Source organism: Schistocerca gregaria, chromosome 10 (assembly GCF_023897955.1).
Source record: "Schistocerca gregaria isolate iqSchGreg1 chromosome 10, iqSchGreg1.2, whole genome shotgun sequence".
NCBI lineage: Eukaryota > Metazoa > Arthropoda > Insecta > Orthoptera > Acrididae > Schistocerca > Schistocerca gregaria.
In genome coordinates this window covers 221,542,291-221,555,590 of record NC_064929.1, presented here as the reverse complement: position 1 = coordinate 221,555,590, position 13,300 = coordinate 221,542,291, and the positions used below count along the sequence as shown (strand labels likewise).

Genomic DNA, 13,300 nt, shown 5'->3' with positions numbered 1-13,300 from the left:
GATGAGGAAGTGGCTCTGGTTATTTGCTTCTGTACCAGGTCGGGAGGGTAGTTGCGGGATGCGAAAGCTGTTTTCAGGTTGTTGGTGTAATGGTTCAGGGATTCAGGACTGGAGCAGATTCGAAACTTCCTGGCAGATTAAAACTGTGTGCCCGACCGAGACTCGAACTCAGGACCTTTGCCTTTCGCGGGCAAGTGCTCTACCATCTGAGCTACCGAAGCACGACTCACGCCCGGTACTCACAGCTTTACTTCTGCCAGGAAGTTTCATATCAGCGCACACTCCGCTGCAGAGTGAAAATCTCATTCTGGAGCAGATTCTTTTGCCACGAAGGCCTAGGCTGTAGGGAAGGGACCGTTTGATATGGATGGAATGGGTGGCAGCTGTCATAATGGAGGTACTGTTGCTTGTTGGTGGGTTTGATGTGGACGGATGTGTGAAGCTGGCCATTGGACAGATGGAGGTCAACGTTAAGGAAAGTGGCATGGGATTTGGAGTAGGACCAGGTGAATATGATGGAACCAAAGGAGTTGAGGTTGGAGAGGAAATTCTGGAGTTGTTCTTCACTGTGAGTCCAGATCATGAAGATTTCGTCAATAAATTTGTACCAAACTTTGGGTTGGCAGGCTTGGGTAACCAAGAAGGCTTCCTCTAAGTGACCCATAAATAGGTTGGCATACGAGGGGGCCATCCTGGTACCCATGGCTGTTCCCTTTAATTGTTGGTATGTCTGGCCTTCAAACGTGAAGAAATTGTGGGTCAGGATGAAGCTGGCTAAGATGATGAGGAAAGAGGTTTTAGGTAGGGTGGCAGGTGATCGCCGTGAAAGGAAGTGCTCCATTGCAGCGAGACCCTGGACGTGCGGGATATTTGTGTATAGGGAAGTGGCATCAATGGTTACAAGGATGGTTTCTGGGGGTAACAGAATGGGTAAGGATTCCAGGCGTTCCAGAAAGTGGTTGGTGTCGTTGATGAAGGATGGGAGACTGCATGTAATGGGTTGAAGGTGTTGATCTACGTAGGCAGAGATATGTTCTGTGGGGTCTTGGTAACTAGCTACAATGGGGCGGCCGGGATGTTTGGGTTTGTGAATTTTACGAAGTAGGTAGAAGGTAGGAGTGCGAGGTGTTGGTGGGGTCAGGAGTTTGATGGAGTCAGGTGAAAGGTTTTGTAGGGGGCCTAAGGTTCTGAGGATTCCTTGAAGCTCCGCCTGGACATCAGGAATGGGATTACCTTGGCAAACTTTGTATGTAGAGTCTTCCAAAAGCTGACGCAGTCCCTCAGCCACATACTCCCGACGATCAAGTACCACGGTCGTGGAACCCTTGTCAGCCGGAAGAATGATGATGGATCGGTCAGCTTTCAGATCACGGATAGCCTGGGCTTTGGCTGTGGTGATGTTGGGAGTAGGATTAAGGTTTTTCAAGAAAGATTGAGAGGCAAGGCTGGAAGTGAGAAATTCCTGGAAGGTTTGGAGAGGGTGATTTTGAGGAAGAGGAGGTGGGTCCCGCTGTGATGGAGGACGGAACTGTTCCAGGCAGGGTTCAATTTGGATAGTGTCTTGGGGAGTTGGATCATTAGGAGTGGGATCAGGATTATTTTTATTCATGGCAAAGTGATATTTCCAGCAGAGACTACGAGTGTAGGACAGTAAATCTTTGACAAGGGCAGTTTGGTTGAACCTGGGAGTGGGGCTGAAGGTGAGGCCTTTGGATAGGACAGAGGTTTCGGATTGGGAGAGGGGTTTGGAGGAAAGGTTAACTACTAAATTGGGGTGTTGTGGTTCCAGATTGTGTTGACTAGAATTTTGAGGTGTTGGGGGGAGTGGAGCTGGAAGTGGGAGATTGAGTAGTTGGAAGAGACTGGGTCTGTGTGCAATGAGAGGAGGTTGAGGTTCGTTGGAAAGGGTGAGTGAGTTGCCTTTCCGGAGGTGGGAAACCAGGAGATTGGATAGTTTTTTGAGGTGGAGAGTGGCATGCTGTTCTAATTTGCAGTTGGCCTGTAGGAGGATGCTATGAACAGCTAGTGTGGATGTGGGAGAGGAAAGATTGAGGATTTTGATTTGGGATAGGAGTTGACAGGTGTGTTCATTGGCCGAGTCGATGCATAGGTGAAGGATTAGGCGGGTGAGGGCTATGGATTGTGCAGTTTGGAACTGGTATAAGGACTGATGTAAAGAAGGATTGCAGCCAGAGATGGGAACTTTAAGTGTGAGGCCTTTGGGGGTATTGCCAAATGTGAAATATTTATGTACTTTTCACAGTACCTTACAAATTTAGATCTCAGTTTAACAGGAATCCCCCCCCCCCCCCCCTCCCGGAGGCATTTGACACCATCACACTATTTATTAACACCACCGACACAATGATTGTCGTATACTCTAGGAATAATTCTTGATGGGTAGAAGCAGGTCAACTGTCCTGCAAGATGACATCTTTCTTGTTAGTCATTTCAAGTAACCGATGGAATATAAGGCTGGTGTAACAAATGACATATTGTCTGAATTGGTGATAAATGCAAGATAATATGTGCGATTAGAAAAGATTTGAGCACAGTGCTCATGATCTGCCATTGGGTCAGTTTCGATTGGATATATAAAACCAACCATATGTGGGGAATTTGGGAAGGGTTAGCACATCTGCAAAGGGGGTGGAGTAGTATAAAACTTGTGGGAATTGTTCGTGGGTAACATTCACCTATTAATGAGACGGGAGGGGGAGGTGGTGGTAGGAATGCAGATATTTGCTTGTAACTAGCAAGTTTCATGTGGGAAAAACATAAAAACAGGATGAGAAGGATTAAAATACACATGGGACAGTATAGAAATGATTTATACAGTAACCCATTTGAATAGAACTGGGGCAGGGGGATACATATGTACGAGGCGTGTTCCATCACGCTTAATACAATAGCTTGTTGAGTATCATTATGTGAAGATGAAATAGTGACTTTCATAATGTACATAATCAGTAAACCACACATGAGCGTGCATGCTCGCAACTCCCCCACCCCCTCCCACATACATACATTCATAGATGAAGAGAAGGGAGGATATTTTGTAATATACATTTGCGTGTTAGATTTTGAATTTAGACTACCATTCCAGGAAACTTATCACATTTATGCTGTGTAAGATTCTGCGAGGAAAGTACTCTGACTGTCAACAGAATTATTTTTGATCACTACAACAGATTTTTCTGATGTTTAAAAAAATGATGTAGTTCCATATTAGATATGCAAATCTAGCAAAATTGATATAGTTCCACAATTAATATGCAAACTAATGTGTGTCCCTCTAAGGCTTTTAGCACAGAGCTGAGGTAATTTCTGGTGTAATTCAGGTAGTGAACTTAATTCATTCAGAAAAGCTCACAATTTCAAAAAAATAAGAAAATTTTGGCGCTTTTTGAGTTGGTTGCTGTTCATTTCTGCCCTTTTCCAACACTTGTGCTCACCTTTACAGAACAGGTGATGCTGCTAATGTATTTCTTGCATGCAAATACTTATAATGTTACATCTGCTCACTGGAGAGCAAGCTGCTTTGTGTCCAGAATCTCATACTGCAACCAAATATTGTCAGACTCCCGTGACACTGATATGCACATTTCTTTTTCAAAGAAATATCTACCATAGTTCAAGGAGGTGGTGGAAGTGAATGATATAACAAGTAAATTGGGCAAAATTTCGGGAATATACTTGTTGCACATGAAGGAAGAAAATGTGGTTGTGCTAGTATGTTTCTGGAATTATTCAGGAATTAATTACTAAATAGAACGTCCTCTCCAACACCACTATTATCATTTATGGTCAGAATTAGCATTCAGCTCACTCAGCTCCTAAAAAAGAACTAATTATTTTACAGTGTAAAGTCACATGTGCACTGAACAGTGGGGCACTGATAAAGTATCGTCAATCGTTGGAGTGAGACGTATGTACTTGTAGGCGTAAGGGGGAGGGTAAAGATTTATGATACATCGTTATTTGTACCTCCAGGGTTTCAGAAGACGACTGCGTGAAAACTATGAGATGTAAAGAAAATTGACATGTCAGTGGATAGAGCATTATAAGTGCTCGATATGCGATTGTGTGTGTGTGTGTGTGTGTGTGTGTGTGTGTGTGTGTGTGTGTGTGTGTGTGTGTGTGTGTGTGTGTCTTTTAGTTTCTTGACAGTTGTCTTGTGATACCTCAGATGTAGGTCTACTGATGACTGAACCTGTATTTCAAAAATATTCAGTAATTGAAAGTGTTTAGTGTAGGTATGTTATTTATTCTGCATTAGTGATATGCTGCGGTGGCCTCCATTTAACATTTGGGAAATGGAAAATTTTGAAAATGTGCAAAGCTCAATCTCTGGGTCAGTAATGTATCATTGGCTGCATTGGTGGCTGTATTGTCGACACTCGACATTCCAGGCTGTAATCTCAGCTTCAGCTGCTACATCTCCTCTTGAGTACGTACCTCATATTAAAACTTCATGTTGTAGGGCACCAATAATTTTGTTTGACATTTCGTGATCGAACTGTGTGAGGTTGACAGAAAATGTGCAATGGGCTAGGAATTTGGGAACAAGTTCTAGTCTTAGTGAGCCAACAAGCCCTGTCCTGTGAATGAGGTCAACGTGGATGCTTTGACAATCCACGTGAGGATGCAGAACGTAAAGCAGCGTATCAGGTTCACAAGCTATAATATACACCCCCTTTGTAGACCTGTAAAACAATGTGTGTCATGTTGATGTAACATTATTTCCTCTGCATTTGAGGAACTTATCCCTGAGATTTTTGCCCCCTTTTGTCTATGCAACTCATACATTATACGCTGTAGTGTATACCTGCTGCTGGGCGGTGTGGGCTTCCACACACATGTACAATGCATCGTAACCAGTGCAGTGTGACACGTCTGGACACAAATGTCAGCAGGGCACCTAAAGTTTCCGAAAGCCCCAGTTGTGGTGTTTTGTTTAATAACATTTGTGTGATTGTCCCCTATTTTCAGCATTCATCAAACGGCTGATGTCATAGATGGTCACCTTAGAAGTCCAAAGACTCATTGCATTAAGTGTAACAAAATTTAATGTCCATCGTAAGTACTGTGCTCGTATGTGATTATTATGTTTCAGTTTTACTGTCTTTCATGTTTCTGTGTTGGCTGTGTTATGTGGAGCCTAAGTGTATTTTTATTTTTTTTATCTCTTGCTGTCATACTGCTTTAAGATTTTTTCAGTGTGCCAGAGAAATGGGATAACACATCTTGCATGCATTATTTTTTTACATAATTTTCTCACAACTTCCTTGACATTAAAAAATTATCTGCTCTTCTCTCTTCTTTTTTTTTTTTTTTTAAAAAAAATTACGTGTTGAACTGACAATGCCACAATTTGTCTATAGTTAACATTTCACAAAATTCTTTGAGATTTAATTGTTGTTTTTATGAGTGTATATGTCGTAAATAAGGAACTAAAACTATCTGAGATTTGATTTTGTCAAAAAATTTCTATAAATGTTTTCCTTTTTAAGAAATAGCACATTACAAATTAACATACAAAACAGACATATATAGCGAAGTGTACACAGATACAAACTAATGCAGTTTAAAGAGAGTGCTTTCTATATGTCAGCTTATGATCTTTAATACTAGCAAGCTTGTGTCAAATAATACATTTTATTTATATCTACCTAAATATATGTAAATATTAAATTCAATAGAGATCTCAAAACACTAAGTTTACTCATCTAAATCTTAAATGGCATGCACATTAAAATGAATGGGACACTCTCTGATTTATAAGATAAATTATTGTTAAATGTGCAGGAGAATTCATTTGGGGAAGGTCTCAACCAATTGTAAAACCCATGTTTGTCTATAAAGAGACTGTATTCTGTTCTGATATCTCCATTTCCAATGTTGAAAGTGTTTGTCTCCACTAGACACAATGAATGTGACAACTCGTACTGCAGAAAGTACAAGACAACATTTGATTGGGTATTGTAGTAATTTACTGTATTACTTAACAAAGAAAAGTGGCTGTTGAAAACTAGGTCTGTACGGATAGTAATTTCCACCACTGTATTCTGCGAAAGCCATTTGACTGTGGAGTCATCGAGCAATATGCCCATCCTTTGAGCACAGCCCACAGCCAGACATCTTGCAGGAACATATTTTGGAAGAGAAGTGTTCATAATCCAACAGAAGTGACCTCACTTCACTTCCAAAACCAATTAGGTATTGTACCCATCTTCAGATAGTGGAATGTTATTTAATGTATCTTATTGTTATCAAATGTTATCTTAAAATAAGAAAAAGTTGAAGTTCTTTGTGATGTGCATAAATGTATCTATTTATCAAGCTATCATGCTACTCCTTTGTAGAGAAATCAGAGTTTATTTAAAGTAATGCCAGGCTCAATGGTCTACCATTAAAATGTATGGAAACTGAAAAGTTAAGAGATCAAATTTCAGCAAGACCACGAAAATTTTGACTGACTTCACCTCTCAATGATGTGAGGAGTCACCAGAAATGACATGTGGTCTGGATTCCATATTAAACTGAGGTCCCCTTTTCCCAGTCATGTAACTGGGGGGGAAGATTAGGGACATATGTCACCAAAGTGCCATCCAATTGAATGACTTCACCTGATGACTGATTATTATCTTTAAAATAATCATGTATGGGAGCAGCATCTAGAATCATCATCAGTTTCTGTTATTCTAAATAAAATAGCCCTATACACAATTAATGCTTCAAATTTTTTCTAATGATTTGAAATATTAACTGAATCATTTTTGCAAGATATGCAATGGATATAAAAAGTAAATTGACACTGAAAGTTAATGTATTTTAAAATAAAAATACACTGAAATGTATACTAGGTGTCTGCTGCTGGTTAGCCTTTCAGTAGATTATAAAATGTTTAATTTCATTCTGATATCTCCATTCTCATTCCTTGTGTTCTTGGAAGTTTGGAATATCCCAAAATAGAAATTGAACAGAACACGAGATATTAAATAAGACAACAAATAAAACTTAAGTTTAGTGTACACTGTAGCACAGTACTGCATATGCAAAGAGGCCAGGTTGGTGAACAAAAACTGTTGAATGAAAGGCAGCTGAAGGCATGTCACAGTTTTATGCATGTTATCAGTGTATTCCTTCATGGTAATAGTATATTAAAAACATGGAGACATATCAGTTTCTATGCCAAATGAATCATAAATCTTGTCACACTAGGCACACTTGAGGTAAATATGAGCACATTGCAAGTGTATTATATTTTTAGTTGTGAACTGAAGTGTGATCACAGTACTGGCCGTGTCATGTGGTACATAACAGAATTACAGCCAGACAATTCATACACTAGAAGTTTAAATTAAAATGTTGAAAATAAAAACCCATTATCATGTCCTTCGTACAATTAACTGTGATTTATAGGATCTGACACCAGCACATTTTCAAGAGGCAGCAATGTTTCTTATATGAGCTTTTCAGTGTTTAGCTGTAAATGATAAACAGTTGAGATCCCGATACTTAATTGTCCAGTCATTAAAACTGCAACTTACAAGCACTGCAGCATTTCAGTGCCAGTTACTGGCGTTAAGCTGGGCTCTGGAGAGTCCATTCTCAGCCAGACTGAAACCTTTGTTTTCTTTTCTTCCGTACTTGTGCCATCACAGAAGCTGATGTGTCAGCAGGGACACTGTCCTGGGGCAAAAACACTTTTTTCTTTTCTAATCATGATCACTTCTGCTGTGGTGCTATTAAATTATGTAGTATGACCCAGTCACTATTCTGCAGTTTTAAAAATAATAAAACACCACAGAAGGAAGTGAACGGCCTTACACATTGCAATGTAACACACCCCAAATTTGATTCGCATTCTCGATTGAGGCGATGTGTATTAATACTGTGAGATTTAATGTAGGACTGTTTAAGTAATATATGGAGACAAATTGAAGTGGGAAGTTGGCCAGAATGCACATAAAACATTTATCTTGTTTCTATATAAGCTTAATCGCATAAAATCAGTCACTTGACATCTCAAAGCTGTCATTTCACACGGTTATCTACAAAAAAGAAGTAGAGCAGATGCCAACTGCACTTAGTGTGTGACGGAGGAACTACAGAGTCTGTCGCGTACACTGTATGTAATGTGGGGATGGGGCCAGTGAGGACCAGCTGATCAGTTTTGGCCTAGAAGGAATACACAGAATGAAGTAGGTGGTGTGACTGGCAGATTTTTAACTGTGCTGTTTGTTTCGGTAGTTGATACTTTCACATTATTCTACAGATGACTGAAAGATTGGGCTGTCCTGAGTATATCACAATTTGAGGTAGAAAATGCTATGCTGCAGCAACACTAGTCTCTTATTGGTTTGTTTTGGAATGAATATTCAAAAGGAAGTGTGTCATACAGATATCTACAGCAGCATTAAGTTTATGGGAGTTTACTCACACAGATTTGTAAGTTACAGTGAAGTAACAGGAAGCGTGTGCCAGGTGGGCAGACGTAACAGTGCTGTGCCACAAGGTGGTCACTGTACATGCTGGGCAGTAGGACATTGCAAAAAGTAGTGTCACTGAGTAGACTGTCTTGTTCAACTGATGTTTTAAATTAGATAGAAATGGCTTCTCAGTTGACTTGATGCACATTGGGAATAGAGATACTGAGCAACTTATCTCTCTTGTTTATCATCGTACTGAGAATGTATTCTATGAGACCAGTTTTTGCAGCTATTTGACTATAGTTAGATGCTTGATATGTAAAATGTTAAAGAGTAATTAAGCTTAGCTGAGTTACAAAATCCATGGATTTGAATCATATTCAGAATGAGTGTAATTACCTGCAAACGTGAGAGAAGAAATCTGCAGACCTACAAGAATGGTCAACTATCGATATCTCCTACATCACTTGTGCAGATGGTATCACAGTAATTTGGGCCTGCTGGAGGTGAATGATTTTATGTCCACTGAGACACTCTCTCTCCAAATACAATTAGAATGCCAGCCAAGTATTGAAGCAAGGTGTTGTTGACTTTCAGTCAGTTATTCGAACAACACACTAGGAATACCTTTACTCACACACAGAGTTCCAGTGGAACTGTAGTTCAAAATGGGATAAGAACCACCGTACACCTAGTATTTTACACACACACACACACACACACACACACACACACACACACACACACACACACACACACACACAGTAAGCCACTGCTTGACACACCTTCTGAATGGTTGTCTACTCATCCCACTGTTAACATTCGTATGATACAGTGGTGTACTGTGAATTTATTTGTCTTTAACAGAACGTAAAAAGTAACTGGTTTCAGTTGTCAAACTACCATTCTCAAGTCCATAAAAGTAAAAGGAAATGGCTAAAGTTCAGGATTGGTGAAAGCTTGATACATAAAAAATAATTAAATTAAGAAATCTGTTTAAGCATTAAGGCAGGATAGATATCTCCTGACGCAACTGATGTCAAAAAGTGCATTGTTAGGAGTAAAAAATAATGATTGTCGGAGGTACTGAAAATGTGCCCAATGCACTAATATGGTGATAGCACAATGGTTAGTCTCAGGGTGGCTGTGTTGTTATGTTGCTAGTGCCAATGGGCAAATTGCTTTTTGCAGTGTACCATTATTAACAAAAATCTACTTTATGACACGAGTTGAATCAGGAGCTATACTGTATCACTGTGACTTAGTTTTTAAATGGAATTTTTAAGTCTGCTTTGTGCTGGAGATGTGTAAATTTATAGTGGGCTATTATTGACTGCATATCGCCGTAACTGGCAGTGCTCAGTCTTGGAAAGAGAGCATATTTTATGTCGCTGTGTTTATAAGGTGTAACTGAGGCACTGACCTGATTCAGACAAGTGTCCATATGGTTTTCACTAGCAGACTCTAATCTCTCTCCCCAATGCGTGTTCCTGCAGCTTTCCTGAAGCGCCTCATCGCAGGACCACCAGAGGAGAAGCCGGCCGAGGCCAAGTAGATCGCAGGCGGCGCACACGTAGCGGGCCCGGCGAGCTCCACGCGACAACCTCCAGCACCCACTGCACCAGTGATGGCTACAGAAACGGCGGTGCTCGCCCGACTCGGCCGGGTGTCCTCTGCGCCGGGAGTGCCGACTGGCCCGGGCGGAGGCGACGGGACAGCAAATCCGGAGGAAACTGCCAAAGAAGTGTGGACTAGAAGTCGACAAAAGTGACCGTCGTACAACAGATAAACTGTCGAGTCAAATAAACTGGTGTGGTCCTGCTCTTTTTTTTTTTTTTGTACATCACTGCCTTCAAAATTATTGCTCTTTTGCCGGAAAACAAACTGTAATCTGGAACACAGGATAAGGAAAATTGCAATAAAGTATGAAATAACAGCTGTCTCTTGTATGTGCATGTGTTTGTCTTTCTGTGTATTTTTTCTGTATCGAAACGTACAAATTCCCGTAAATTTAAATATCTAAAAGACATTAAAGAATAAAAATCTTATGGAAGCATTTTGACTGGACATTTTTAAAGACCTAAATGTAAACAGAAATAAGCAATCAGACACTGGGATTCTACCATCATAATGACATGTCCCGAATGTAAAATTGCAAAGTGGGAGATTCTGATTGATTTGTAGATAATTCCTGCATCACTTTTATCTTTCTGTGGTGGGTTGTCAATGGAGATTGTGATTGAGCAATTGCCTTCTCTTAGATTACCATTTTACTGTGCAGTAAGTGGTTTTGTCTAGCCTGTGGCACTGTCAAATGATTTCTTGATTGTGATGTAAGACAATAAAAGAAGTCAGTTTTCTTTTACCTGACAGAAATATCATCTCAGAGCAAAAAACAAGTGCCATCTTCACAGTGTAGAAATGTGTTTGTTATATCTGCATAACAACTTCAAATTTAGCGATCCACGACAGGTGTTTGCAGTTGTGAATATAAAGAACCATCAGCTGTATAAGAATGACAATGAAAATGTGTGCCAGACTGGGACTTGAACCCAGATTTCCCACTTCGCCCAAGTGGTCACCTTAACTGCTTTGGCTATCTGTGCACGATTCACAGCCAGATCCCAACTTCCATATGCCGTCATTCCTGCATCCCAACCTGTACTCATACACACATCACCTGATTCCTGTACAGGGAGGACATTTAAATTGAAATGTTGCTGTCTAGTACTGGCAGATAAATACGAGATTGCAGTGCCCATGTTGTTAAGGACAATTCAATGTTCCTTTGGAGACGCACTCATGTCCAAAAGAACATTGGATCGTCCTTAACACAGGCACTGCAATATCGTATCAAATTTAGCTTCTCAATACATTTATTCATTATTTGAAGATCAATGTTCTGCATTAATATTAGTACCAGTACTCTGAATACAATGCATTATAAATACTTTTTTTTATTGTAACACAAGAGCATTCCCAAGTCATCATTTCTAACCTAATAATGCCCTGGTGTATTATATTTTTCAAATCCGTTTTCTCACAGACTCCTTACTGTAATAACTTTTTGTGCTCTTATGTACAGTTCTGTATTTTTAATCCTCAAAAATGTTGTGTGTTCTGTAAGTGACAGTAGGCTGTAGACACTATCAAAAAATTAACTAGAAGAATATTTTTTATTATACAGCTTATAGTGTATTTCACATTTATAGCATCAACATGCAAAACAAACTTTTTTTTAATTACCAGTTTTTGCTGGGAAGTGTAGCAATCAGTTTGAAAGTTATGGCAAAAAGGTGATTTAATCACAATACAGGGGACAGCCATAAATACTTGATTTTACACCAAACATCATGTGGTGTAAAAACAAACTGAGGAAAAGTTACGGAAGTTGCAAACAAACATATTTCATATTACAGTGGAAAACGCCTAACTTACTTTACTAAACTATACAGTTTCTGTAACTTACAATATATAAAGTCTACAATATTTTTATCTTCAAGTGCAAGATAATGAGGATTTTTCTCACCAAACATGTGGTCCCTAATGGCTGTGAGATGTTGACTTTTAATGTAAAAAACATTCAAGGAATGAGAGCTGCACAGTGAGGAAATGTGGGGAGTTACTGATAGTGACAGGAAAACAAAGAAACAGATCATGTAAGAGACTGACAATTATGTGCAGTTCGAGGGATGTGCAGGAAGGAGAAACGGTTGGGAGATGGCCCGAGGAAGTTCTTTGCTGAATTCAACAGATACTGTGACTGTGCCAGCAATTTAACAAAACTGGGTAGAGGACGCTGCAGTATTGTGCAGACACATTAATGTAGCAATTTTAGGTCGGAGATGTTTTTAACTACAGTCATAAGAAACCACTAGAGGTCAGGCTCAAACTACCACTTCATGAAATTGCCAGAGAAAGCAATTGTGCAGCAGCCATTAACGAATGCTCTGTTTCGTCTGCTTTGCTTTCGGTGGTGGTGCATTGCTTGTTGTTCTCTTATTTTGAAGTGAGTGATGAGTGTTCATGTGGTCAGAGTACGAATCTCACGACACCAGATGGGGCCAGTGATCCTTATGACAATGCTTTTCCTGACGTACTAAACATGGGCGCAGGCGAAGGGGAGGCGTGGCTCATTCCTCCACACCACTGCTCTCTCAGGCACTCAGAGTTCTCAGCTGGTTACACTCACGACCAACTGACACATTAGTGTCAACACTATAAGTTCAGCTGCAACACTGTGTCTAGAGCAGGTCTGTTCAAGCAATGAATTACGATTGGTACCCATCTTGCATTGACCCATGATAGTACTTCTCATTTTATTATGTACAGCATGCAGTTAGGACAGGATGTCTGTCAGATCAACCCCATCCACAGAGTTATTGCAACTGAGGTAACAGCTGGTGTCTGAACATGGATGATTCCTTTTCTTTTAATTTTTGCCATAACTGCACTGTTTTTACACTACAATCATTTGAGTACAACAATTTGATGGTATATCAGAAACTACCAGTTTCTATCTTCAACTGACTTTTAAAAAACTGGTAACAGTTATTGACATTATACTTTATCGCAGCATTATAACATGTTAAACATTTATTTATTTGTTTACATATTTATTCACACTTTGATTGCTGTTCAGAAAGACACCGGATATGTCAGCATATTTTTACAGCTACAAAGTAAATTACAATTTGATCACTTAATATTTATACGATTCTGCAATCTTAAACACAATGCACAATAACTTTACATGTAATATACAACTTTTAGTCAATAATAAGTAATAGAATTGGAAGTGAAATCAAAATTAAGTAATTAGTCAAATTGTAGAAACACTTAAAAATAAACAATACATCGAACAT

The 13,300-nt window shown here is 39.6% G+C and overlaps 1 protein-coding gene across 2 annotated transcripts in view; it reads left to right on the top strand.

Annotated features, from left to right (window-relative positions):
* Window positions 1–10,384, top strand: part of LOC126293549 (myosin light chain 1) — a 70,290-nt gene extending 59,906 nt beyond the window's left edge. The window contains exon 6 of one of the 2 annotated variants that reach the window (XM_049986815.1): window positions 9,932–10,384. In XM_049986815.1, the coding sequence (XP_049842772.1) occupies window positions 9,932–9,990 (59 nt within the window). In that variant the 3' untranslated portion in view covers window positions 9,991–10,384. Of the gene's footprint in view, window positions 1–4,992; window positions 5,079–9,931 lie in introns of those variants that run through there. The other variant, XM_049986816.1, reaches the window with a different exon arrangement.
* The last annotated feature ends 2,916 nt before the right edge of the window (window positions 10,385–13,300 follow it).